At 41.1% G+C, this 26,126-nt stretch overlaps 1 protein-coding gene across 1 annotated transcript; it reads right to left on the bottom strand.

The window, feature by feature from the left end:
• Nucleotides 1-2,316: 2,316 nt before the first annotated feature.
• On the bottom strand, nt 2,317-26,106 carry LOC123992860 (A disintegrin and metalloproteinase with thrombospondin motifs 15-like). Its single transcript, XM_046294431.1, has 8 exons — nt 24,775-26,106; nt 19,719-19,851; nt 10,759-10,926; nt 9,880-10,163; nt 9,464-9,641; nt 8,780-8,955; nt 5,821-5,996; nt 2,317-5,221 (listed from the first exon to the last, which is right to left on the bottom strand). The coding sequence occupies exons 1-8, from the start codon at nt 25,750-25,752 to the stop codon at nt 4,444-4,446; spliced, it is 2,871 nt and encodes a 956-aa protein (XP_046150387.1). The 5' UTR covers nt 25,753-26,106; the 3' UTR covers nt 2,317-4,443.
• Between the last annotated feature and the right edge of the window lie 20 nt (nt 26,107-26,126).

The following is a 26,126-nucleotide window of genomic DNA, read 5'->3' as shown; positions in this document are numbered from 1 at the left end:
TTTATTGAAATGGAAACAATTAGTCGACCACCGTGGCTAAACCTTGACATTTAAACACACATGAGGGAGGAAAATGGACAGGAGCCAGGAGAGATCTGAGACCAGTATATTTTGTATGTGGCGTGATATAAAGTGTGTATATTTTTCTTACAGGCTCATTTTCCTCTATAGAACCTGCTTAAGTATTCCACAAATTCCTACTTTGATAAGGTCATAAAAGATCACAGAGCTGGCCAGTTTGGGTGATGGAAACGAGAGGGCAATACTTCATAGGAATTACCCTCTTACCAAATGAGATGGAAATACATGCAAACTATACCATATTTGGTGTCTTTTTCACATGTACGGGCGAGAAGACCTTTTGTAATTCTACAACCAGCCTTTCTATCCGTTTTTCAGTAACAAACTGTGATGTGGTAGTCATAATTAAACAAATAGTTTAGTGATTTTCCATATTCAAATATGGATTGCTGTCACTCCTTGTCAATAGACTGCATTCAATGTAAAGAAACAAATATCTAAATATGCAAAATTGCTTACCTATGACTTTAATAGTAAGGTAGAGTAAGTATAACATCATTTAAAAAAAGAAATGTAATAACATTTGAACGTCGGAGAAGCAGGTGCGGTGCACTGAAGAAGCGCTCCAAGCCTGTTTGTCAGACTCTTTGTTTCTCCCCAGCCATCAACATACCATCAATGCCCTGTCCACTCAAGCTACACTGCCTTTCCATCCCACGGCCTCAGCTCCCTTTCCATCATCTGGAACCAACTACTAGAGACTTTTCAATCTCCATCTCCACCCAAAACGTTTTGTTTTTGCATAATACCTGCCTTTTATTTTGTGATATCCCTGTCACGTTTTTAAAAGATATGTATGTGTATGTGTTTTGTAAAATGGCAAATAAAGTCTATTTAAAAAAAGTGACATAATCAAGTGAAGCCGTGGATAGGGTTTCTGTATTGTCAAGGCTAGGGGGAGTTGTAAGTGTTGATGTGTTAGCCAAGACCAGAACTATCCATTGTATAATGACAACCAAATGCATATGATAACATGTCATTGTGAAAGTTACTAGGTCAGTGTTTTGGGGTAAGGAGAGTGGTCAGGACCCGTCGTCGGAAGTGCTCTCAAAATACCCAATGAATGTGGGAGACTGCCTAGCTCTCCCCAACAATAGACGTGGATTACCCGGCATGATGTAGTGGGTCTGTGACTGTTGTTCCAGGGAAGCCAGAACACTTGAATCAGCAAATTCCAGTGACTGAATGAGGTGGATGTGTTGGAGATAGGCTCTGGTGATGTGCCTCTTTGGCTGCATCATCACTTGGGGATCTAGACTGAAAAGCAAACAGTTTGCGCCTCATCATGTTTATCTTTGGCATTCTAAACAGTTTAGTTAAATTTTATGTATTTAGATACGTGTTTCCTTAGTGGCGCAGTGGTGTAAGGCACTGCAATGCAGTGCTAGCTGTGGCACTAGAGATTCTGGGTTCGAGTTCAGGCTCTGTAGCAGTTGGCCGCGACTGGGAGACCCATGGGGCGGTGCACAATTGGCTCAGTGTCGTTTGGGTTAGGGGAGGGTTTGGCCGGAAGGGCTGTCCTTGTCCCATCGTGCACTAGCGACTCCAGTGGTGGGCTGGGTGCAGTGCATGCTGACACGGTCACCAGGTGCAAGGTGTTTCCTCCAACACATTGGTGCGACTGTCTTCCGGGTTAAGTGGGCATTGTGTCAAGAAGCAGTGCGGCTTGGTTGGGTTGTGTTTTGGAGGGCGCACGACTCTTGACAGTCGCCTCTCCTGAGTCTGTACGGGAGTTGCAGCAAAGAGACAAGACTGTAACTACCAATTGGATACCACAAAATTGGGGGAAAGAAACATAATGAATAATAAATAATAGAAAACAAAAAAATATTTGTTTTTCCTTGTCCACAGACTGCTTTCAAGGTAGGGAAACATATCTAAATCTGTAATATTACTGAACTATCACTTACAGATTGTGGTCTTATGAGTATGAGTTACAGAGCCTAGCCAACGACTTCCACACATCTGTCAACTTTTTGGCAAATCTAAGATAGGTTGCAGGCCTACATACAGTAGCTAGCCAGCAAACACACAACATTGTTTCAATGCTGATTCAAGGGCCTCAACATTCCATTACTACTTTATAACGACCAAATTGGACAACTTTTGAGTTGGTCATTGGTTGCTACTGCTCCCTACTGTATGGGGGAATCATCTGACTACTTGCCTCCCCATCACTGACATTAAACACATGTGACCAAAACACAAAGAACACAATATTCACGTGTTATTTATTTGTGCGCAGATGAATGTATACATGGTATACAAATGCAGCTGATGAAAGAACAAGTATTTTGCTGTACATGATGCAAAAGAAAATGAAATAGCTACAATTCCAAAGAATACAGGAACCATCTAAAAGATGGAGACAAGACTGAACCAAGACTGTCAAAATAGACAACAGAATTGTATCATGGGAGTGGATTCTCTCTTCTAGGTAGGTGCCCTTATTTACAGTGGGTCTGAATGGAATGTAGAGCAAAACAAAATGCCTTTTGTCACTTTCCTATGCATTGCAATAAAACAATTATTATTACATATTAATGTCAATAACACAGGCTTTATTAGAAAAGTCAGTAGAGAGGACAAAGTATCATAAATTGCATCACTAATGATGTGACATGGTCTTGTAAAGTTCCTATTATAATTTACCAGCATTATACTGAAATAGCTGAACTGAACACACTGTAACTAATAGTATTTAATGGAAACTCAAATACTCAAATGACCATGCAAAAGGGGAAAAGGAAGAATAGTAGTATCCACTCCACTGCTGGAGGTAAGGAAGCAATGCTATGTCAAGTTCATGTAGTGAATCTGAGATTTGTCTCTTGCAGTACTAAGGGTTTCCTCTAATTCAGTATCCTCATCTCTCTTTGGCAAAAACATGAATCAAATCTGAGCTTTGGGAAATTTGCACTGTTCAAGACACAACGTTAAGAGGAAAATGATGCATTGCACAATACAAGTACATTGTTTTTTTTAAATGAATCATTAGTTATACAGTACATACAGTACCTTTGATGTTTATATATAAGCTTTGTTTCTCTCAAAATATTTAATTGTTTGGTCAAATTAAAGCTTTATTGTATCACTGAATTGATTAAAATCGATTCCTAATTGGTTTGTTAATTGCCTATTGCTGGTAATCTTTTCAAGTGTATAGGATATTTCATTAACAAGTTTTCATTATCATCACATTAGAAATATTACTTACTGTTTAATCATGAAAACTGATAAAGTTATATTGTAGGGTTTTTAACAAGACTTTTTCAAATTGTTTTAGATCAGAGTAGTAATTTTTGACAATGTTTTAAATGTATTTTTATATCGAACTTATGTCAATGTACCTAATACATTAACAATTAACAATACTAATAGTACAATTCCATTGTAAATACAAAAATATAATTTGAAACTAGTGCATGGACGAAACAGGTCTTATATTTTGCAGACACAGTACTGCACTTCACATTTCATTAAGATTATTTCTGAAAAAATGGGGATGGTGAACTTCAGATGTAGGTAAATCAAGATAACAAACATCCTTCTCCAATGATAATCCAGTGACTGATTTGAAGTTGATTGAGTCTCTTGTGTCATATACAGTAAATAGTCTATAGACCCATATAGACTGTACCTAGACCAGCACTGTGTGTGTGTGTGCATGTGTGTTTTACTCTTTGTCTCACTAGAGGTAGACTGGCTGTGGCTATGTCAAAAATCGTTGTTGCATACTCCCAACTAAAATAATACTATGTACTAACCGTACTGCATACTATTTAGAACATACTGTTTAGTAAAAATGTATGCAGTAATGAACAAATATCAACATACTAGGCTCATCCATACCGAGAGGGTGTCATCTAATGCATAGCTGGGTTGTCCCCTGCCTTTCGTTTATTTTGGTACAGCAGTTCCCCTTTTCTGATTATCAGCTGTTGTCAAACTCACATGGATCTAATAAACACGAGAATCTTCTTCAATAGTGTGCAGCGAATTCATATTATATCAAAAGCCGAAAGAAGTATGGGATCCTGGCATTAAAAACACTCAATATTTGAAATTTCACATACAATAAAACGTTATATTTTTGCATACGCAAAGACCCTACTACTTAGGACACAAGTACGAGTAGTTGGACACAGCCAGTAACTCCAATTCAACTGAAATGGTCCCACAGTTTGTACCTCTACCACTTTCTTTCCCTTAGCTGTTTAAAATACCCTTTTGTCATCACAGTCCTCCACAACAATGCCATGCACTATGGGAGTCCGTCAGAACCTTATAGGACAGCGAATGGGTTTTCTTTTCAAGAGCATCACTGGAACAACACAAAGAGTCAGCAGACATAGAACTTCTCTAACACGGCTGCACTGTGCAGAAATCTAGTTCCTGTGGCTTCTTCATACCAGCACAGTGCTCTCTGGGTAGGTGCAAGCCAGTCTGAGTAGAGCAACGCAGCAGCCGCCGTTTGAAGCCCCTCCCGCATGTCTTGGAGCACGACGACCACTGGCCTATGTCCCACAGGGGACAGGGGTCCCCACATACCTTGGTGGCAGCCGGCCTCTGTAAGCTGTCACAGTCCGTGGCTGTTTTGCCCTCTGGGTCCATACACTGAACCCGTCTACTCTGGAGCCCATTCCCACAGGTCACGGTGCACTCTTCCCATGCCCCCGTCGACCACATGTTCGGGGGAATGGACTTGTGCGACGGCCCCTTCAGCTCCACCTTGTTGCTGTCCATCAGGACGCTGTTCTGCGAGTGGCTCCTCCCCACTTTCTTCAAGATCTTCTCCTCCTTGTGTTGCTCCCGAGCCAGGTAGAAGGAGTATCGGACCCGGGGCGGGGTCATCTTCCCCACCGAGAGGACCTCCACGGTCAGGGCTTCCTGGAGAGGCCTGGTGGCCTGGAGGATCTCCACAGCACTAGTGGTGCCGCTGTAGCGCAGCAGGCTGCCCTTCACAATGATGTCCCGCTCCACCGCTGACACCACGTAGTTCCCATTCAGAAGGTATTTGCCGTGTCGGTTCTTCACTGCTAGGTAGTTGTCGTCGTTAACCAGGGCCCTGTAGCCACGCTGTCGGATGTCGATGTTGGACGCTCCCACAGGCAACATCACCACAAAGTTGTAGCCATGCCTGAAAAAATTATGGTGACATAAAGTATGGTGACATAATGTCTGGTGACACAAATTATGATGACAAAAGTATGATGACAAAAGTATGCTGACATAAAGTATGCTGACATAAGGTATGCTACAAAAGTATGATGACAAAAGTATGATGACAAAGTATGGTGACATAAAGTATGATGACATAAAGTATGATGACATAAAGTATGGTGACAAAGTATGGTGACAAAGTATGGTGACAAAGTATGGTGACATAAAGTATGATGACAAAAGTATGATGACATAAAGTATGGTGACAAAGTATGATGACAAAAGTATGGTGACAAAGTATGGTGACAAAGTATGGTGACAAAGTATGGTGGCATAAAGTATGGTGGCATAAAGTATGCTGGCATAAAGTATGGTGACATAAAGTATGATGACAAAGTATGATGACAAAGAATGGTGACAAAGTATGGTGGAATAAAGTATGATGACATAAAGTATGATGACAAAGAATGGTGACAAAGTATGGTGGAATAAAGTATGGTGGCATAAAGTATGATGACATAAAGTAGAAGATTATTGTATACATTGACAACAGCATACTGTGTGCTGGTCACTTACATGGGTTTGGTGAATAATCCAGACACTTTCTTGCATCTTTGGTTGTCCCCTCCACACACACCACACTTGTCATACTTCTTATTGGAGCTGAGCTTGCCGTCACAGCCCGCCTTGATACATTTCCCTTGGACACACACTGCAGAGGTGTCAGGAGAACAGGGTGTTCCATCAACAACCTGTAGGTGTGAGTAGATTGAGAAATATATTAGTGAGGGTGAGAGGAAGCGGGCTGTGTGTGTGTGTGTGTGTGTGTGTGTGCTTGCGTGCGAGTGTGAGGTTGTGCGTGTGTGAGGGTGTGATGTGTGAGGTGGTGCGTGTGTGTGTGTGCGTGTGTGAGGGTGTGATGTGTGAGGGTGTGCGTGCGTGCGTGTGTGAGGGTGTGATGAGTGAGGTTGTGCGTGTGTGTGTGAGGAAGTGATGTGTGAGTGTGTGCGTGCGTGTGTGAGGTTGTGATGTGTGAGGGTGTGCGTGCGTGTGTGAGGGTGTGATGTGTGAGGGTGTGCGTGCGTGTGTGATGTGTGAGGGTGTGTGTGCGTACGTGTGTGAGGGTGTGATGTGTGAGGGTGTGCGTGCAGGGCTTGACATGAACTTGTCCTTCGGAAAATATTTTTTACTTGTCCGAAAGCTCATGTCAAAAAATGGTCTGTAACACAATGCTCCAAAAAGGTAACTGGAAATAGTGTTGTATGGTGCATGGAACCATTTTACAAAATAAAATGTAGCATTATCATTATTATGCCTATTAGCACAGAGAAAATCAGACAAAAATGTACGCTAACCTCTGCCTACTGGCTTCTTTGCAGATTCAAGACTGTCTCAAAATACGACATTGCCCCTTTAAAGGCCCAATGCAGCCCTTTTATAGCAATATCAAATCATTTCTGCGTAACAATTAAGGACCTTACTGTAACTTTACAAAAGTCTCTTTTTAGGAATTTGCTAGGACTGTTTGGGAGCGGTCTGCGTCGTAATGGGGAAACTGAATACCAGCTGTAATTGGCAGGGAGGTTTGGAACTCTCTTTGTTATTGGTCTATTAACCAATTTATTGCATGGTGATGTCACCATGGAAAGCCGAAACTCCCGCCAATGCAAACCTGCTGATTAGATTGTATTTTCAACCAGCAACTATCAGGAAATAACACTGAGCAATTATTTTCACACTTTTACAGTGTTTTATCAGCTGATATAAAACAATGTAAAAAAATAATGTTGACTGCACTGGGCCTTTAAGTCTCTTCTCAAGGACATTAGGGTTACAATTACAACAAACTACTTTTCATGTCTTTATAAAATAATTTTCTAATTCAAAGGATCAGGTGGCAAATTGCTAAAGTAGGCTACTTCAAAACAGGGTAACTAACTAAGACATGTTTACATTCAGGATATCTATTGACAGCATGGGAGATTGTCAATTCTAAGAATATATTTTAAAGCCAATGTGGAATAGAGGGGAATCCCAGCTTTCCAACAGTGTCAGATTTCTCTTTTCAGCTCCCAATACTCAGCACTGGAGAGACAGTTTTACAACCGGAGTACGTAGCATTGGTTTATTAAGGCACCCATTCATCAACTGTCGGCCATTTGCAGTGTGCCAGTAGAAGGTTTTAAGGGACATCGGACTTGCCAATGACATTAACACATACTAATAGCTAAATAGTTAACTATTGATATAACTAGCCAGGCTACACGATATGTGTTGAATTAGCTATCTAATTAGCCTATAGTCTATCATTTTTTTATAGGGTAGGGCCTCTCACTGGCACACATGCACAAGCATACACCATAACTTTTCCAGGACTTCCATGACGGTACAAACTCTGTTGCTGACCAGAAATGTGTCATAACTGTGCAAATAACTCACTAATTAGTAAGGAATATCAATATGTGCAAACGCAGCTACACTCGGCTCTGCGACTTGATCTCAAAAGCTTGCAACCGGGAATGTTTGAAAGACCGCTCCTGTCAATGCAATAGAGAACAGCAATATTTCGCATCCAGAGGACAATGAACCAATTCTTATCCAATTCTGATTGGAGTAATTGTTAGATGTTGTGATTTTTGAACGGACTCAAATCTATATTATTATTGCCCAACTTTTGGGCAATAGAAAAGCGTTAATGTTGGTGTGTGTGTGTGCATGTGTATATGCGTGCGCACGTGTGAGAGAGATAGAGTAGAGAGAGAGAGAGGAAACAGAGAGAGATTCCATTCTAAAAGACCACAAATGGATCCACACTTTCTATCCAGCAACTATCTGGACCATCTAAGGACAGAACAGCAAACAAGCAATACAAATATCAGAGTGCTCAAAGAGAAAGGGAGGTCTGGTATGTATTGATATAAAAGATTGTTTGATATAAAAGCTTGTTTCACCGGTTGGCTGTGTAAATACTTGCCGACATACAACAGCTGTAAACCAGCTGTAAACCAGCTCTCTCTCTCTCTCTCTCTCTCTCTCTCTCTCTCTCTCTCTCTCTCTCTCTCTCTCTCTCTCTCTCTCTCTCTCTCTCTCTCTCTCTCTCTCTCTCTCTCTCTCTCTCTCTCTCTCTCTCTCTCTCTCAATCAAGCTTCTGACTGGCATTCTTCTTCACACTCTTCAGAGAAAACATGACTTATGCCTTAGTTTGGTTACGATGGTTGTAGCCTACAAGTGTCATAACCAGCCATGAAATAACTAAATATATGTCACAATAGGTGTAAATATATCTGTCATGACAGTGTTATGACCATATTATGACAGGTTAATGACAAGCTATGTCAGCTGTTATGACATAGTATGACATGGTTATGACCGCGTCATAACGTATTATGACACTGGGTGTCAAGTAAAGTGTTATCGTTTTGTTGTTTGTTGTTTGTTGTTGCAATCTGTTACCGCAGGCCAGGAGAAGTTCATTTCTCAGCAGCCTTTCTCAGCATTCTTCAGCAGGTTGCTACTGCAGTCTGCGGGTACTCACCTTTGGAGCAAGGACATAGAAGTAGCCTGTTCCATTGGCCCTGCAGATGAGCTTGCACTTGTCCTTGGGTGACACTCCAGAATATTTGGGGACCCACACCACAGACGCAGACAGCCTGTTGGTGTTGAGGCTGAATCCGTTGAACGCCTCACACTGCTCCTCGCGGAAGCTTTTGCCTATGGATTGTATGCTTATTAGTAACGGGGATCCATACGAGTACACATCTCTAAAAAAAATGTGGGTCATCCTTTAATGAAGCAACGTATAAAGACATTAAAGGAAATGAATAAAGTCTTCATGAGCATTACATACACGCTTGACATGAAAAGTAAAAGAATAAGATGTTTTATTGTCGGACAGGTGCACTGAAACATGTTGATTACATCTGGTACTTTGCCAAATGTGACATTACCTTTTGTGACTGTTCATATAACATAACATTTGCTTATGAATGATGTCTGAAGCTTTTCTATAAGCTTTATCAAGGACTTGTGTCTTTCTTTAACATGTCAAATTGTAATTTTAAAGTGGGACATTCAGGTTTCACACTCAGGTTTAATTTAGCATATTTTTTACAAATTAGCATGTCAGCAAATCTTATTTATTGTGGTAAAGAAGCTAAACGTTTCCGGTTTTCAAAATCATGTAATTAAGGATTATTTAACACTTCACAATGAGTTCTACCTGATTCTGGGCAGACGTCCAAATTGCAGGAGCGATACTTCACACGGAGTCCTTTGCAGTATTTCCCCCCATATTCTGGAACAGGGTTGTTACAGTCTCTTTTGGCAAGCTGAACTCCTCCTCCACAGGTTCTGGAACATGACCCATACACACCCCACGTCCCCCATCCACCGTCCACCTGTAGGAGAACCACACACATTTAGAACCTGCAGTCTAAATTACATGTACAGCCTATAGTTACATTATAATATACATTTAGAAATAGAGGTTACAGTACATATTATTATTAAGATATAGATGTTTCATTGTTGTTAGATTGTGAAATCATTGTATTCATTGTGAGATCAGTCTCTACCAACATCTACATCAATAGCAGTAACTAAGCAGATCAGAACACAGACAGTGAGTGTGCTCACCTTGGTCTTAGTGGTGTTGTTCTTGTCGGTGCACACCCCTCGGAAACAGAGCTTACTGTTGCCACAGCTGGTGCCATCGGCCCAGGGGAAATGACGTGTCTGGCAGACCAGTTGGCCTCTGGCCTTGCCCGTGCACCACAGCTTGGAGCAGTGCTGCATGTAGGGACAGGGCTTGGAGCCCGTACCGAAGGCCAGCTCACATTGGCGGTGGAGGCTGTAGTTGGTGCCTGGGAGGCTCTCGGGCAGAGCCAGCAGCTTTTGGGGCTGATCCAGAAGACAGTCCCCTTTTTAAGAAAAACAACCACAGTGTCAAGATATCAGCCGTGCAAAGCCAGCCAGGTTGAAGACAATTGTTATGGTTTATATCTGAGAGTGACAGGTGTTGTCGTAGGAAGCAATATCTCTGCACTGTTATTCAAAATTCCCTTGCAGTTGAACAAAGCAGTCTTCACTCCTCTTAATCAGAGTTTTTCAAGATTTGTAAACCATTACATAATCATATTTTCCAGCCCAAATAAGTACAAATACCTGTGCAAAAAAACCTGTGCAACATTAAACAAGCATTGGAACTCTTTATACGTCAGTCAGCTAATGCAGACGTTGAACAGGGACAGTATTGGGAATGAGCGGCCCATGAACTCCAGTGCTATTACTGCTAATTGCATGACCTCGTTTAAGAACTCCAATAGTTCAAACTGTTTAGATTTGTTGCAAGGGTGAGAACAAAGTCTAATCCTTTTCAAAGTGTGGGGGGAGGGGGGGGGGCATAGAGTTTATACATTCGTATGACAGCTACAATTTACACAGGCAGAACTCACACACACACGCACATGCACAACAGCTGCAATTGACAGAGACCGAGCTGAGTGGCTGACTGACCATGGCCTCTGTCCAGGAAGTCTGTAATGATGGCTGCGCTGCACACAGACCAGGGGTTGGCACGGTCGATCTGGATCAGCGTGGGGGACATCATGTGGTTGTCCTTGAGCTTCCCAAACACCTCCTTGCAGGCATTCACATTGTCATGGGGCATGTTGAAAACATGGCCTGGAGGACAGAAAAAAATAGCACAAGGAGGAAATATGACCAGGACGACTATAAAATCTTTAAAAAAAATTGAATCTTGGTTATTGGGGTACTAGGTTCATTTCATCATCATAATTTGAATCAGTGTCAATCATCATCAACAAAATCCAATAATGTTCTAATTCACGTGTCAATTGCTCCTCCATTGTACTTGATCAATTAAATATGGACACTAATTAGAAAGGAACTCCCCTCACCTGGTTGTTTATGTCTTCATTGAAAGGAAAAACCAAAAACCCGCAGACACTAGGCCCTCCATGGAATGACATGACACCCATGTATTAATAATTAGAGGATGATTTAAATAAGAGGAAAAATTACATCTCTGCTCAACAAGCCATTGAGACCTTGCTACTGTTGAGCAGTGGTTTGTTTGCAGATATTTCCCCCTTTTATTAAGTTTGCAATGTCCATTTGTTTTGCTCAGCCTGCTGTAGCTCATGGTGCTAGCCTGGCTTAGTACCATTTGCTTATGTTTGTAATGAAGACCGCTGACAGTGGAACATAATCACAGATTCATTGGGACGAGAACAAGGACACTCAAGGAGGTTCACTAGTCTTCTAGTGTTATCATTGAGGCGGTGTGCCCTAGTAGGAGGTCCACTGTGTGCAGCTCACCCTGCACTAACATAAATAACATGACAATATCTACTTCTGCTAAGCTTCCCAGGAAAGCAATGAAAACAAGCAAGCATCCCTACAAAAGTGCTCAAAATAGCCCACGTTAACATTTGTAGCTTAAGAAACAACGTTCATGAAATGAATAACTTGCTAGAAACAGATTACATTCATATTCTGACTATCTCTGAAACTCACTTAGATGATACATTCGATGATACAGTGGAAGCAATACAAGGTTATAACATTTAAGAAAAGACAGAAATGCCAATGGTGGGAGTGTTGCTGTTTATATTCAGAACCACATTCCGGTAAAGCTTAGAGAGGACCTCATGTTAAATACTTATGAAGTAATATGGCTACAGGTTCATCTGCCTCATCTAAAGTCCATTCTTGTGGGAAGTTGCTATAGACCACCAAGTGCTAACAGTCAGTATAGTGTTAACATGTGTGAAATTATTGATAATGTATGTGATATCAACAGAGAGGTATATTTTCTGTGTGATTTAAATATTTACTTGCTTTCATCAAGCTGCCCACTCAAGAAAAAGCTTCAAACTGTAAGGTTGACTGATAAACTGAACCAGGTTGCAGGCACTGGTTACAGTTTGAAGCTTTTTCTTGAGTGGGCAGCTTGATGAAAGCCAGTCAACATTTAAACCAACATGTATTGATCACATCATTACTAATGCTGGAGAAATGTGCTTGAAAGCAGCATCCAGATCCATCGGATGTAGTGATCACAATATAGTAGCCATATCTAGGAAAACCAAAGTTCCAAAGGCTGGGACTAATATAGAGTGTATAAGAGGTCATAAAATGAGTTTTGTAGCGATTAATAAAATGACTGTAAAAAGTAAAAACTGTTCAATCCATGTAGATTGATGAGGAATTGAACAATTGTATGGTTGAGAGGGATGAGGAAACATGAATGACAAATAGGTCTGGCTGCACAACCGATTGGCAAATGTACTGCACATTGAGCAATCACGGGACTAAATTGAATAAAAAGAAGATCAAACTACACTATGAAACAAAGATACATGACGTAAAGAATGTCACTAAAGAACTTGAGCACATTCAATGACATTTAAAAAGAAAAGTCAACTAGGCTCCATCATTCATCGAATCAGATGGCTCATTCATATCCCAAAACCAATTGATATTGCCTACTACTTTAATGAATTTTTCATTGGCAAGTTTAGCAAATTTATGCATGACAAGCCAGCAACAAACGCTGACACTACACATCCAAGTTATTTTGACCAAATAATGAAAGACACGCATTGTCATTTTTTATTCTGTAAAGTGAATGTGGAAGAAGTAAAAAAACATTGTTGTGTATCAACAATGACAAGCAACAAGCAAGGGTCTGACAACGTGGATGGAAATTTACTTAGGAGAACAGCGGACGACATTGCCACTCCTTTTTGCCATATTTTAAATGTTAGCCTACTAGAAAGTGTGTTCCCTCAGACCTGGAGGGAAGCAAAAGTCATTCCGCTACCTAAGAATAGTAAAGCCCCCTTTACTGGCTCAAATAGCCAACCAATCAGCCAGTTAACAGTCCTTAGAAATGTTTTGGGTAAAGCCAGTGTGTCTATGTATGCGGATGACTCAACACTATACACGTCAGCTACTACAGCAATTGAAAGTACTGCAACACTTAACAAACAGCTGCAGTCAGCTTCAGAATGGGTGGAACGGAACAAATTATTCCTAAATATTTCAAAAACTAAAAACATTGTATTTGGGACAAATCATTCACTAAACACTAAACCTCGACTACATCTTGTAATAAATCATGTGAAAATTGAGCAAGTTGAAGTGACTAAACTGCTTGGAGTAACTGTAATGGTCAAAATATATTGATACAACAGAAGTCTGGGGAGAAGTCTGTCCATACTAAAGTGCTGCTCTACCTTCTTAACAGCACTATCAACAAGGCAGGTCCTACAGGTTCTAGTTTTGTCGCACCTGGACTGCTGTTCAGTTGTGTGGTCAGGTGCCACAAAGAGGAACTTAGGAAAATTGCAATTGGCTCAGAACAGGGCAGCACGGATGGCTAATATTGCCTGCTAACCTGGATTTCTTTAAGCTAAATATGCAGGTTTTAAAATATATACTTCTGTGTATTGATTTTAAGAAAGGCATTGATGTTTATGGTTAGGTACACATTGGAGCAAGGACAGTCCTTTTTCGCAAATACGCATCGCATCGATTATATGCAACGCAGGACAAGCTAGATAAACTAGTAATATCATCAACCATGTGTAGTTAACTAGTGATTATGATTGATTGATTGTTTTTATAAGATAAGTTTAATGCTAGCTAGCAACTTACCTTGGCTTACTGCATTCACGTAACAGGCAGTCTCTTCGTGGAGTGCAATGAGAGGCAGGTCGTTAGAGCGTTGGACTAGTGAACTGTAAGGTTGCAAGATTGAATCCCAGAGCTGACAAGGTAAAAATCTGTCGTAATGCCCCCGAAGAAGGCAGTTAATACATTGAAAATAAGAATCTGTTCTTAACTGACTTGCCTAGTTAAATAAAGATGAAATAAAGGTGTCAAAAAATTAATAATAATAATAATAATAATAATAATTCGGCCAAATCGGTGTCCATTGTTACGAAAACTTGAAATCGGCCCTAATTAAATTGGCCATTCCGATTAATCGATCGACCTCTAATGCATACCCCATAAGAAATGCCACCAGAGGTCTCTTCATGGTCCCTAAGGTCCATAGCACTCTGGGAGGCGCATGGGAGTACTACATAGAGCCATGACTACATGGAACTCTAGTCCACACCAGGAAATAGATGTAAGCAGTAGAATCAAATTTAAAAAACAGATAGAAACACACCTTATGGAACAGTGGGGACTGGGAAGCAACACAAACATAGGCACAGACACATGTACACACACACACATGATAACATACACACTATATATACACTTACACCTGGATTTTGGGTTGTAGATATGTGGTAGTGGAGGCCTGAGGGGCACACACTTAGTGTGTTGTGAAATCTGTTCAGAATGTTTTTGAAATTGTATAACTGCCTTCATTTTGCCAGACCCCAGGAAGAGCAGCTGCTGCCTTCAGCAGATAACAGGGATCCATAATAAATACGAATTCTTCACTGCAACTGTTCATGGCAGGACACTTGTGACTAATGTTTGATCCCCATACTTTTCTATTCAAACTCATATAGCCTACATGTTGTAGGGCTAGTATGTATATTATACACTACGTTGTGAAATGTCATGTGTTCACTTGAACTCCATCCAATCCACTCCAAATATCAAACCAACCACTTTTCCCAATGCTGTCATAGATTATGAAGTATAATTACTCACAGGCAGTAGAAGTAAAATAACAATTTTCTTTGATGGGGAATAAAAAAGTAAACAGTTCGATGTTATTGGAAACAAAGTCCTCGGTACCAAGTCATCACATTCCACACGGAAATGACGACTTCACAAATGGATGTAAAATATGACAGGGTCCGTTTTGAAAGGAAATTGTATAATTAGTTAATATACGTGTGCACCTTAAACCAGTGCCTCTCAATGGGGCCTCACATCTGCTAGTACTTCCCCATCTGTTTTCAGGCTTTACTTCCTTCACAGCCCCACATGGATGACTGAAAACACTTGATCTCAACTATCACTTGTCTCATTAATAATACCAGCCTTGACAAAAATGGCTTCAGTGGTAACGAGACCGTTGGACAGAATGACACCCATTTCATTGGATCAAAGGAAGAAGGCGGGAAAAGTTCAAGAGTGTTCAATGGGCCTTAGTCCTTTTTCCCCCATTCCCATGTCTGACAAATTAGAAATGGTAATCAAATGATGCATGTGGGGAGTCAAGGACGCCCAGGGCAGTTCACACATGGAGAGATTGTGTGCTCTTTGGTCCGACTTACAACATCTAATTTGTACGGATGAACTGTACAGTACATCCACAGCATACTAGAACTGAATTAGTTAACACCAAATGACATCATCAACACCCATCATCTTTTGTTCAAGACATGCATAATGCCTACAAGTTCACTCTGGCATTAACAATATTCAACATACAAGTCTATTTGGGCATTGCCATGTTATTTATTAGCTGTGAACATCGAAGACGATGAGGTGCCTGATGAAGAGCTCCTTGGCCTGTTTGTCAGATGTCTCTACCTCCCTGCCTGGCTGTTCCATCTATGCTCCCTCCTCTCAAGCTACTACATTATTAACCTCCTATCATCTAAAGCTGTGGAAGACCAACACCCAAGAATGGCCAGATCCCTACATTTGTTTTGTAAATGTTTTTGTTTGTTTTGTTTTTTTAAGCAACTTTGATTCTACTTGTATTGAAAAGCGCTATATAAAATAAATATTTTATTATTATTATTATTTGTATTATTTAGTCTTCACACGCTATCTAGAAGCAATAAAGTTTCTTTGGCTGTCCCCAAAGATCAAATCACCATGATGTGTAAGAGGTGCGTAACTGGCTGCAGTGAAGTCAGGCGCAGGAGAGCAGGACTGGGTCATAACCGGAGCAGTATTGTATAATGTAATTGACAGTATGGTAGGGGGCCAGTAAAATTGTCGCTATTTTCACAAATGGAACATGTTCAAATGATCAGATCTTAATACTCTTTGGTATTAAATTGCCTGGACCAAAATATAAAAAGAGGGGCAGGTAGCCTAGCGCTTAGTGTTGGGTCAATAACCAAAAAGTTACTAGTTCGAATCCCCAAGCCAACAAGGTGAAAGATCTGTCGATCTGCCCTTCAGCAAGGCAATGAAACGTGGTCAAAAATGGCTGATCCCTGGCCGTGACCTCACTCTCCGAAGGTGTCTCAGGGGGAGTTGGAATGTACAAAAAACACATGCGTACAAGCTACCCTCTTGTACATGCAGTAAAACAGGACAAATGTAAGCACCCATATTTGAGTATATGCAGTATTATAAGCAGAGCCACTGTAGAGTGAGTCATTTTACAGTGTTTTTTCATTCTCAGATTTTAAACATGTTCTAATCTTAATAATTTTTGGTATATAGATGGTCTGGACCTTTTATAAAACAATATAAAATAAATCCAAACACTGTCTCTCACACACACTCCTAGTGTATAGTATACAGTATAAGCATTTCCATTGTAAGTCAATAGAGAATGAGGCCTACCTCTTTCTCTCCCTCTTTCAAAAGCACACGTGTACACACATACCACAGACCTACACACACACACGGGTATGCATGGAGGTCTCATGGGAGGGTGGGGTATGCCAAATGGATCATCTTTGTGCACGTTCTGACCACTTATGCAATGCGCAGACATATATGGAAGGTGTCATTCAAATAAAAAAGGGTGCAGTCAAAAAGTGATTACATTTATAACATGAACGACCCACACTTATTCGACAGCAAAAGGGTAAGAATATCAATTCTACAGTTTCCACAAATGAATGAAACCAGTTAGGACATCAGACTAAATAAGATTAGCTTCAAAGAGCTGTATTTGTACATACATTCAGAATGGTTTGGCTTTCCCACCCAGTGTTGTTTGTTGGTGTGTGTGTGTGTCTTTGTGCACACATGGGTGTACAAGCGTGTTTGTATGTCACGTGTGTTTGTGAGAGAGGGAGAGAAAGAGGGAGAATAATGTATCAGGTCTCACTCTCCATTGACTTACATTGGATTTGCTTATACTGTATAATGTACTCTAGAAGTGTGTGTGAGTGTGTGAGGATTGCTTTAGATATTGTTTATACAGTAGATACAGTGCCTTCGGAAAGTATTCAGACCCCTTGACCTTTTCCACATTGAGCTCAGGTGCATCCTGTTTCCATTGATCATCCGTGAGAAGTTTCTACAACTTGATTGGAGTCCACCTGTGGTAAATTCCATTAATTGGACATGATTTGGAAAGGCACACACCTGTCTATATAAGGTCCCACAGTTGACTGTGCATGTCAGAGAAATAGCCATGAGGCGGAAGGAATTGTCTTGAGGCACAGATCTGAGTAGGGGCACCAAAAATGTCTGCAGCATTGAAGTCCCCAAGATCACAGTGGCCTCCATCAATCTAAAATGGAAGAAGTTTGGAACCATCAAGACTCTTCCTAAAGCTGGTCGCCCGACCAAACTGAGCAATCGGGGAAGAAGTGCCTTGGTCAGGGAGGTGACCAAGAACCCAAATGGTCACTCTGAGAGAGCTCCAGATTTCCTCTGTGGAGATGGGAGAACCTTCCAGAAGGACAACCATCTCTGCAGCTCTCCACCAATCAGGCTTTTATGGTAGACTGGTCAGACGGAAGCCATTCCTCAGTAAAAGGCACATGACAGCCCTCTTGAAGTTTGCCAAAAGGCACCTAAAGACTCTCAGACCATGAGAAACATGGTCTGATGAAACCAAGATTGAACTTTATGGCCTGAATGCCAGGTGTCACGTCTGGAGAAACTGTGCAAAATCCCTACGCATGGCGGTGGTAGCATCTTGCTGTGGGGATGTTTTCAGCAGCAGGGACTGGGAGTCTAGTCAGGATTCGGCGAAAGATGAACAGAGCAAAGTACATAGAGATCCTTGATGAAAACCTGCTCCACAGCACTCAGGACCTCAGACTGGTGCGAAGGTTCACCTTCCAACAGAACAACAACCATAAGCACACAGCCAAGACAATGCAGGAGTGGCTTCGGGACAAGTTTCGAAATGTGCTTGAGTGGCCCAGCCAGAGCCCAGACTTGAACTCGATCGAACATCTCTGGAGAGACCTGAAAATAGCTGTGCAGCAACACTCCCCATCCAACCTGACAGAGCTTGAGAGGATCTGCAGAGAAAAATGGGAGAATGTCCCCAAATACAGGTGGGCCAAGCTTGAACCGTCATACCCAAGAAGACTCGAGGCTGTAATTGTGCTTCAACGAAGTAGGGTTTGAATACTTTTGTAAATGTGATATTTCCATTTTGACATATTTATACATTTGCAAACATTTCCAAAAACCTGTTTTTATTTGGTCATTATGGGGTATTGTGTTTAGATTGATGAGGAAAAACATTAATTTAATACATTTTAGAAAAAGGCTGTAACGTAACAAATTGTGTAAAAAGTCAAGGTGTCTGAATACTTTCTGAATGCACTGTATATATACACAACTTCCTAATATTAAGTTGCACCCCCTTTTGCCCTCAGAACATCCTCATTTCGTCGAGGCATGGACTTTACAAGGTGTCAAAAACGTTCAAGGCTGCCCATAGTTGTGTCAAGTTGGCTGGATGTCCTTTGGGTGGTGGACCATTCTTAATACACACGGTAAACTGTTGAGCATGTGAAACACAGCAGCGTTGCAGTTCTTAACTCAAACCAGTGTGCCTTGCACCTACTACCATACTCCGTTCAATGGTACTTCAATATTTTGTCTTCCCCATTCACCCTCTGAATGGCACACATACACAATCCATATCTAAATTGTCTCAAGGCTTTAAAATGATTCTTTAACTGATTTCCTCCCCTTCATCTACACTGATTGAAGTGGATTCAACAAGTGACATCAATAAGGGATCTTAGCTTTCACCTGAATTCACCTGGTCAGTCTATGTCATAGTACAATAAAACCTGACATTGTAGACAAAAGCTTTGGCGGAAATTAGATTTTGTTGATCAGTAAGCTCAGATAGCAAGTGTACCAAATTAAATGTTACATTTCTGGTATTTCTGTTATGGACATGAATGGGTTAATAACAAGAGAGTAGTGTTGATGATTTTAGAAACATTTTAGAAAATTGAGTATTTCCATTATTCATTAGATAATCTAGCTAGTCTCCAATGGTCTGCATATTGTTTCCTATGCGTTATTCAGTCTAGCTTTACGACGCGCACAACCTGTAACTAACAGAAAAGCTTTGTTTATACACATTCTGATTTGGTCTATAGGAGAACCCTTTAAAGAACCACTTGGTTCTTGGTAAAAAAAAACTTTTTGTGCCAGGTAGATCACTTTTGGGATCCATGTAGAACCCTTTCCACAGAGGGTTCTACCTGGAACCCAAAATGGCTCTCCTATGGGGATAGCCGAAGAACCCTTTTGGAACCCTGGTAGATACCGATAATACACAAGGTAGAGTGATCTTCACTCACCCAATTCATGAGCAGTGGTGAAGGCCGAGGGGAGACCATCATCCTCGATGACAGAGCAGCTTCTCTTGGGATCACACATAGTGCCCACGTCTGCCATGCCTAAGGTGTCACAGGTAGTGGCTCCACACAAGTCCTGTTGCAGGAAACAAATGACATGTGATCATCTGGACAATGTGTGTAGGTGTGTAATGTCATTTGTCTTGCATGTATGTGTTGTTATTTCATTGCATATCCACCATCTTTTGGTAGATATTTAAACAGAAAACACTAACAATCCGGTCCATGGTTCTGGTTAGACCCATTTTTTTTTAAATATATCTCTCCCTCTCTCAATCTGGCCCAGTGAACTAACCCTTTAATCCACAAGATGCTTATGGAATGTTACAGCTGTCAGAGAAGAACAATTACACTGCCACTTGCCAAGAGGTCTGTCTGACAATGGAACTGTTAAAAATGTATTGTACTTCACCATTGTACAATGCTTTTAAACACAAGCTTATTTGATTTGAGTCTGCGAATTATTATCTGATATAACTGCATTGTTCATACAAGCACATTAACACCATACCTCTAGCCTACAATATTAAAGTCAATAACCCCCTCTCCCAATAAAGTAAATAAACACACTTTAAGGTAATTGTATAGGTCAAGGCATCTTCACCATATAAGTGGGATCATTTTACACCACTTTGATCATAGTTGGACAGATTCAGCCTCAGAATGAAGTGTTATGCACTCAAAGAGAACCAATGCATTAGATTGGTCCCAGCCAAGCTAGGCTTAATGGAAAACAGACAGACTGGCTGAATCCAGGCTGAGAGGCAGGACTAAAGGCTCACAGCTGGAAGTGAGTGGATCATCACAGAGAAATGGATACTTCCCATTCCACCATCGGAGTGTGTCAAATCCTAGCTCTGGTCCAGGCGTTAGTGCTAATGCTGAGCCTGCCATTAGCAAGCTGTGCTGAATTCCTGGACCAGAGCTAGTGAAACCCCTGCCTGGCCTGTTCTACCTGTGCCATTTCAAAACTCAGTGGCATGGTGATAACATGGGTTGGGATCATCGTTGAGTGATAATGCCCGAGAATCCGATGTTTGGAGAATATATTGTGTTGTTAGGCCGAGTCGAAAGTCGAACGCCGGGAAACCATGCCAATATATCCTCCAAACACTGGCTTTGAGGGCACTATCACTTTTATACGTATTACCAACATATTAAAATCATTTACATAATTTGATTAAAAACGTTGTTTGGATTCATTTATTCATACCATTTCATCCTTCCACAAGATATAGTCCCGACACAAATTTTCGCCTGACATAGAAAATGTGCTCTCTCATCAGGACACTGTTGTTCAGAGGAGCTAGCCAACAACACTGCTACAGTAACACAATCACTTCAAACTGAAGCTGGAAAGACTGCAAATTAGCTGCATTTCGTTTGCCTTTTTTTCTATAGATTTTTTGTTTGTATATATCCATAAAAATGATCCCAGTTGATTCATGATTTCGACTAGCTAAGAAACACTGCATGCCTGTCTGTGCCATCCCGACACTTTCATTACTATGGGACAGCAGGAGATCAAACTTTAATATTGAAACAATGTTGCAAATGTTGGAGACAAACAGCAAGGTTTATACAAATCTCTGCTGTTGAAAACGAAACGTTAGTCGAAAATAAATGTGAGATAATGTCTATATGCTTTTATACACAGCTGAATGCTGTTTTAACCAATCAGCATTCCGGATTAGACCCACCCGTTGTATAACGTATGATAGAGGCCTCTAGTGGCCAAAAGGCAGTTTTAGCATGAGCAGCGCAATTGAGGGCTTCCAACGTGCTTCTGCCCAGTGGCGACCGTAATTTGTTTCGAGCCCCACCTGTTTTGCATGTTATTTTGGCATTAGTACCTGTCACATATCAGTTTGACATCAAATAATGTTTTATCTACAGTAGCTTTGATTGGACTGATCATGTCAACATCATACTTTCAAAATCCTAGCTAGCAGTCATCATCATGAATCAAGTCGACAATCTACAGCCAAATCCTTTTCAATCCTTGTCATATGTAGAGAAATAATGAAGAGAAATTATAGATAAAATGTATAGGTGCTCATCGGCCATTAGACATAAACATTACACAACAGGTTGGGAAATAGCAAATTCAACAATGAGTGGTTTGGAAGGAATCAGTGGATAACTGCAAGCATTGCAAAGCAATCACTAGCCTGCTATTCAGTGAAATGGGTGTGTGGTCTCAAGTCTGGGTTTAAGAGTCTCTTTTCCAAGTTTAAAAGGATAAACATTCAACATTGGCCATGCTGTTAATCCAGCATGACTTCTGCCGCGCTCAAAACAACAGGAAACTCAGAACTGGTAAATCTTACTTTAGTGCGTTGGAGACAACTAGGAACTTGAAATAAAACAAGCTCCAACTGGGAAAATACGTTTTGAACGGTCATCCAACTCGGAATTGCAAGTCGGGAACTCTGGCCTCATTTTAGAGCTCCGACCTGAAGATCACCGACGTCATCAAGATTCAATCTTGTTTTTTCACGACTTCTCATTGTCTTGAAAGCACCATCAATCCAGAGAATGCCAGACTTTTATGACAAAGTTTGATGACAAAATTTGCCCAAATACAACTGCTGCGCCACCTTCCTGTTCAAGTGAGCACAGCACAACAAGGTTTGTCCGAAAATGTATTGTATGCTGCTGAATAAAATACATAATATACCAGAGAGATATGTCTACTGTAGCTACGAAAGTAATACTAAATGTATGTTGTGTAGTAAGCTGTTAGCTGTTGGTGGTGCACATCTAGCCTATAGCCTGTTTCAGAGAAATTTCATCATTGAATATTGTAAAAGCTTTCATTGTCTGCTTATATGCCCCCTTTATTTATCATATGGTTCTGACTTGGTGTACAGGGAGAATAATGTAAGAATGGCCCATGTTCTGAATTAACAGGGGTACCTTGTTAAAAGTCCATTTGTGGAATTTCTTTCCTTTTTAATGCGTTTGAGCCAATCAGTTGTGTTGTGACAAGGTAGGGGTGGCATACAGAAGATAGCCTATTTGGTAAAAGACCAAGTCCATATTATGGCAAGAACAGCTCAAATAAGCAAAGAGAAATGACAATCGATCATTACTTTAAGACATGAAGGTCAGTCAATCTGGAAAATGTCAAGAACTTTTAAAGTTTCTTCAAAAGCAGTCGCAAAAACCATCAAGCGCTATGATGAAACTGGCTCACATCTCAACATCAGCTGTTCAGAGGAGACTACGTGAATCAGGCCTTCATTGTTGAATTGCTGCAAAGAAACCACTACTAAAGGACATCATTAATAAGAAGACACTTGCTTGGGCCAAGAAACATGAGCATCGGACATTAGACCGGTGGAAATCTGTCCTTTGGTTTGATAATTCCAAATTTGAGACTTTTGGTTCCAACTGCTGTGTCTTTGTGAGATGCAGAGTAGGTGAACGGATGATCTCTGCATCTGTGGTTCTCACCGTGAAGCATGAAGGAGGAGTTATGATGGTGTGGAGCTGCTTTGCTGGTGACACTGTCTTGAGAGAATGCCAAGAGTGTGCAAAGTTGTCATCAAGGCAAAGCGTGGCTACTTACTACATGATTCCATATGTGTTATTTCATAGTTGTGATGGCTTCACTATTGTTCTACAATGTAGAAAATAGTTAAAATAAAGAAAAACTTTTTTTTCCAAACTTTTGACTGGTACTGTATATATTTTTAAAGGCATTAAATGAGGCTGAATAAACTGTTTCGCTGCCAGAAAAGGCTCCACTGATAGCCAGGTGTAGCAGTGGTAAGGTGTTGGGACTCTGCTGTTGAGACAGCTTTATGTAGGCCCTAACAGTTTGTGGACACCGTTTGTCACTGTTATAGTGCAATTAATGTATGTTTACTGTTCTACCTGACATGATGGCTCCTTGCTGTCCCCAGTCCACCTGACTGTGCTGCTGCTCCAGTTTCAACTGTTCTGCCTTATTATTATTTGACCATGCTGGTCATTTATGAACATTTGAACATCTTGGTCATGTTCTGTTATAATCTCTACCCGGCACAGCCAGAAGAGGACTGGCCACCCCACATAGCCCGGTTCCTCTCTAGGTTTCTTCCTAGGTTTTGGCCTTTCTAGGGAGTTTTTCCTAGCCACCGTGCTTTTACACCTGCATTGTTTGCTGTTTGGGGTTTTAGGCTGGGTTTCTGTACAGCACTTTGAGATATCAGCTGATGTACGAAGGGCTATATAAATAAATTTGATTTGATTTGATTTGATTTTGTGTAGTGGCTTTGCTGGCATGCATACATTTTTTTCACTTTGCCCCACCAAAATGTACGTGCTAAAATCGCCACTGCTTCCACCAATTTAAAGTAGTCAAAGTAGTCAAATGGGTGGGGATTCCTATGGGTTATAGCCTCAATGTCGCTGCCCATGCTGTCACAGACGCTATAATGGCACAGATATAAAGCTGAGTCCGCTGTCTATCTCTATGGTTGGGATGGAAAAATAGGTGAATGGCTCGACACATTCTGAAAGATGTACAACAGTCGTTGTTCACATGGTTCATCTTGTTGCATGGGCATGTTTTTGGCTCAGTGATCACGATTGTGGGGGCCTTTATTCTAAATGTTTTGCAATGTGATTCATGATAGGAAAAAGGAGGTGCACTTTTAAGATGTGCAGACAGGTGAGTTGCTTTTCGGCTGTGCAGTTAGTTGTCAGCAATGTTTTCCTTTTTTTCCTCGTAGAGATGCATAGAGTAAAAATTGGAATTGGAAGTGTCATTTTAATTTACTTCCTTAATTAACTGAAAAGGAATTGACACCCAAACCCACCTTGTCTCAGCATTATCAGGCTGCATGTAACACACAGGGATGTGTCTATAAAAGAGCACTTAGTATTGTATTTGGAGATAATGTATTGGGTGACAATGAGATAATAATTCAAAATGTAAATAATTGATGATTGCATGGAAGCTAATCTGCAAGTAAACATTGACACCTGGCTGCAACTCACCACTCCTTACCTGTTTGGTGAATAGGACTGCAGTGTCCCAGTATTCAGGGTGCTTGTCATCGTATTTGTTTAAATGTTTCTGCCAAGAACAGAAACTGCGCAGAGTGAGGGCAGCATTGGTGGAAACCTTGGGTCCTTTCTCTGTTTCGTTGATCACCATGAAGCCCACTACCACTATGTTTATGGAATTCATGATGCTGGGGTGCTTGTAAAGCCTTGAAGCAACAGACATCAGGGTCAACAGGTAATGTTTCAAGTCGTCCCCGTGGAATTTGGCCATAGACTCATCAGCCACGACAAGAACCTCCACAAACCTAGGGATGGAGGCAAACCTTTTGGATCTACCCAGGCTCTTCAATACAGTTTCAGTCAGGCTGTCCATCTCCAGTCCTTTCATGTGTTTATATTTATCAAAAGACCTTGGAAGGTTTTGGGTCAAACCAGGTTCTACTCCACACCTGTTCGTGGTGGTATTGCCGCTGGAGTCCCTGTCGCGTCCCCGGCGACGTATGACATGGGTTCTTCTCTCAGTATTCATTGTATATCCTCCTCCGGTCCTTTCGTTCCCAAGTGGATTGATGAAATATTCCATGCCCTGGTATGAAAAGGCGCCTTGTAAGCCTTTGCACAGGCTCAGCGCAGCATACGATTCCTGGTCTGCATTGACATCACCGGAGTAGAAGCAGTGGTTCAGGTCTGTGGTTGCAGAGGAGTTTGATGCTAAGGAGCCGCTGTGAGGAGTGATGTTGGGCGCAATAAATGTAGAATCCGGTGAAAGGTTTAGATAACATTCTTGCCTGAAAGCAGTAATTTTAAAAACAACTAGCTGGTCATTCATTCTCCCCTCCGTCTGTCGAATAGTATGTCTTTCTAAATGTTGATGATCTAATCGAACAGGTACGCAAAAATCTATTTCCATGCAATAATTAAATTTAGCATATAATAGGACATCCATAAAAATAAACAGAAAGCCAATAAACATAGACATCTTTGTAATACAAAAACTATTATTTATCGATAAATCCGCCACTGTCCTTGGTGGTACCACGTCTGCATGTGAGGTTGACAATCCAGTGCGCTGTGTCACAGAGCCGCAGTTGGGCGTCCTCAAAGGATGAAAGACCAAAAGATGTGATCGATTCCCATCTTGAACCAGACTATTGAGCCCAGACTGCTCTTTGGACTTTGTGAGTTTGACTCTCTGGAGTCATGTTCATAAACATTGAGAACTGTCAACGGAAATTCGGGGAGGTGCTGAGAAAAGCTAGTTGGACATAGTCTACCCCCTTGGTTTATGATTTAAACCGCAGCCACTTGTAGCGCTCTAAATATTATTATCACATGTGGCAAGAACTGAACTGT

This window comes from Oncorhynchus gorbuscha, linkage group LG13 (assembly GCF_021184085.1).
Source record: "Oncorhynchus gorbuscha isolate QuinsamMale2020 ecotype Even-year linkage group LG13, OgorEven_v1.0, whole genome shotgun sequence".
Taxonomy (NCBI): Eukaryota; Metazoa; Chordata; class Actinopteri; order Salmoniformes; family Salmonidae; genus Oncorhynchus; species Oncorhynchus gorbuscha.
Note: the sequence above shows the minus strand (reverse complement) of the source record. Positions and strands in the feature narration are given on the sequence as shown.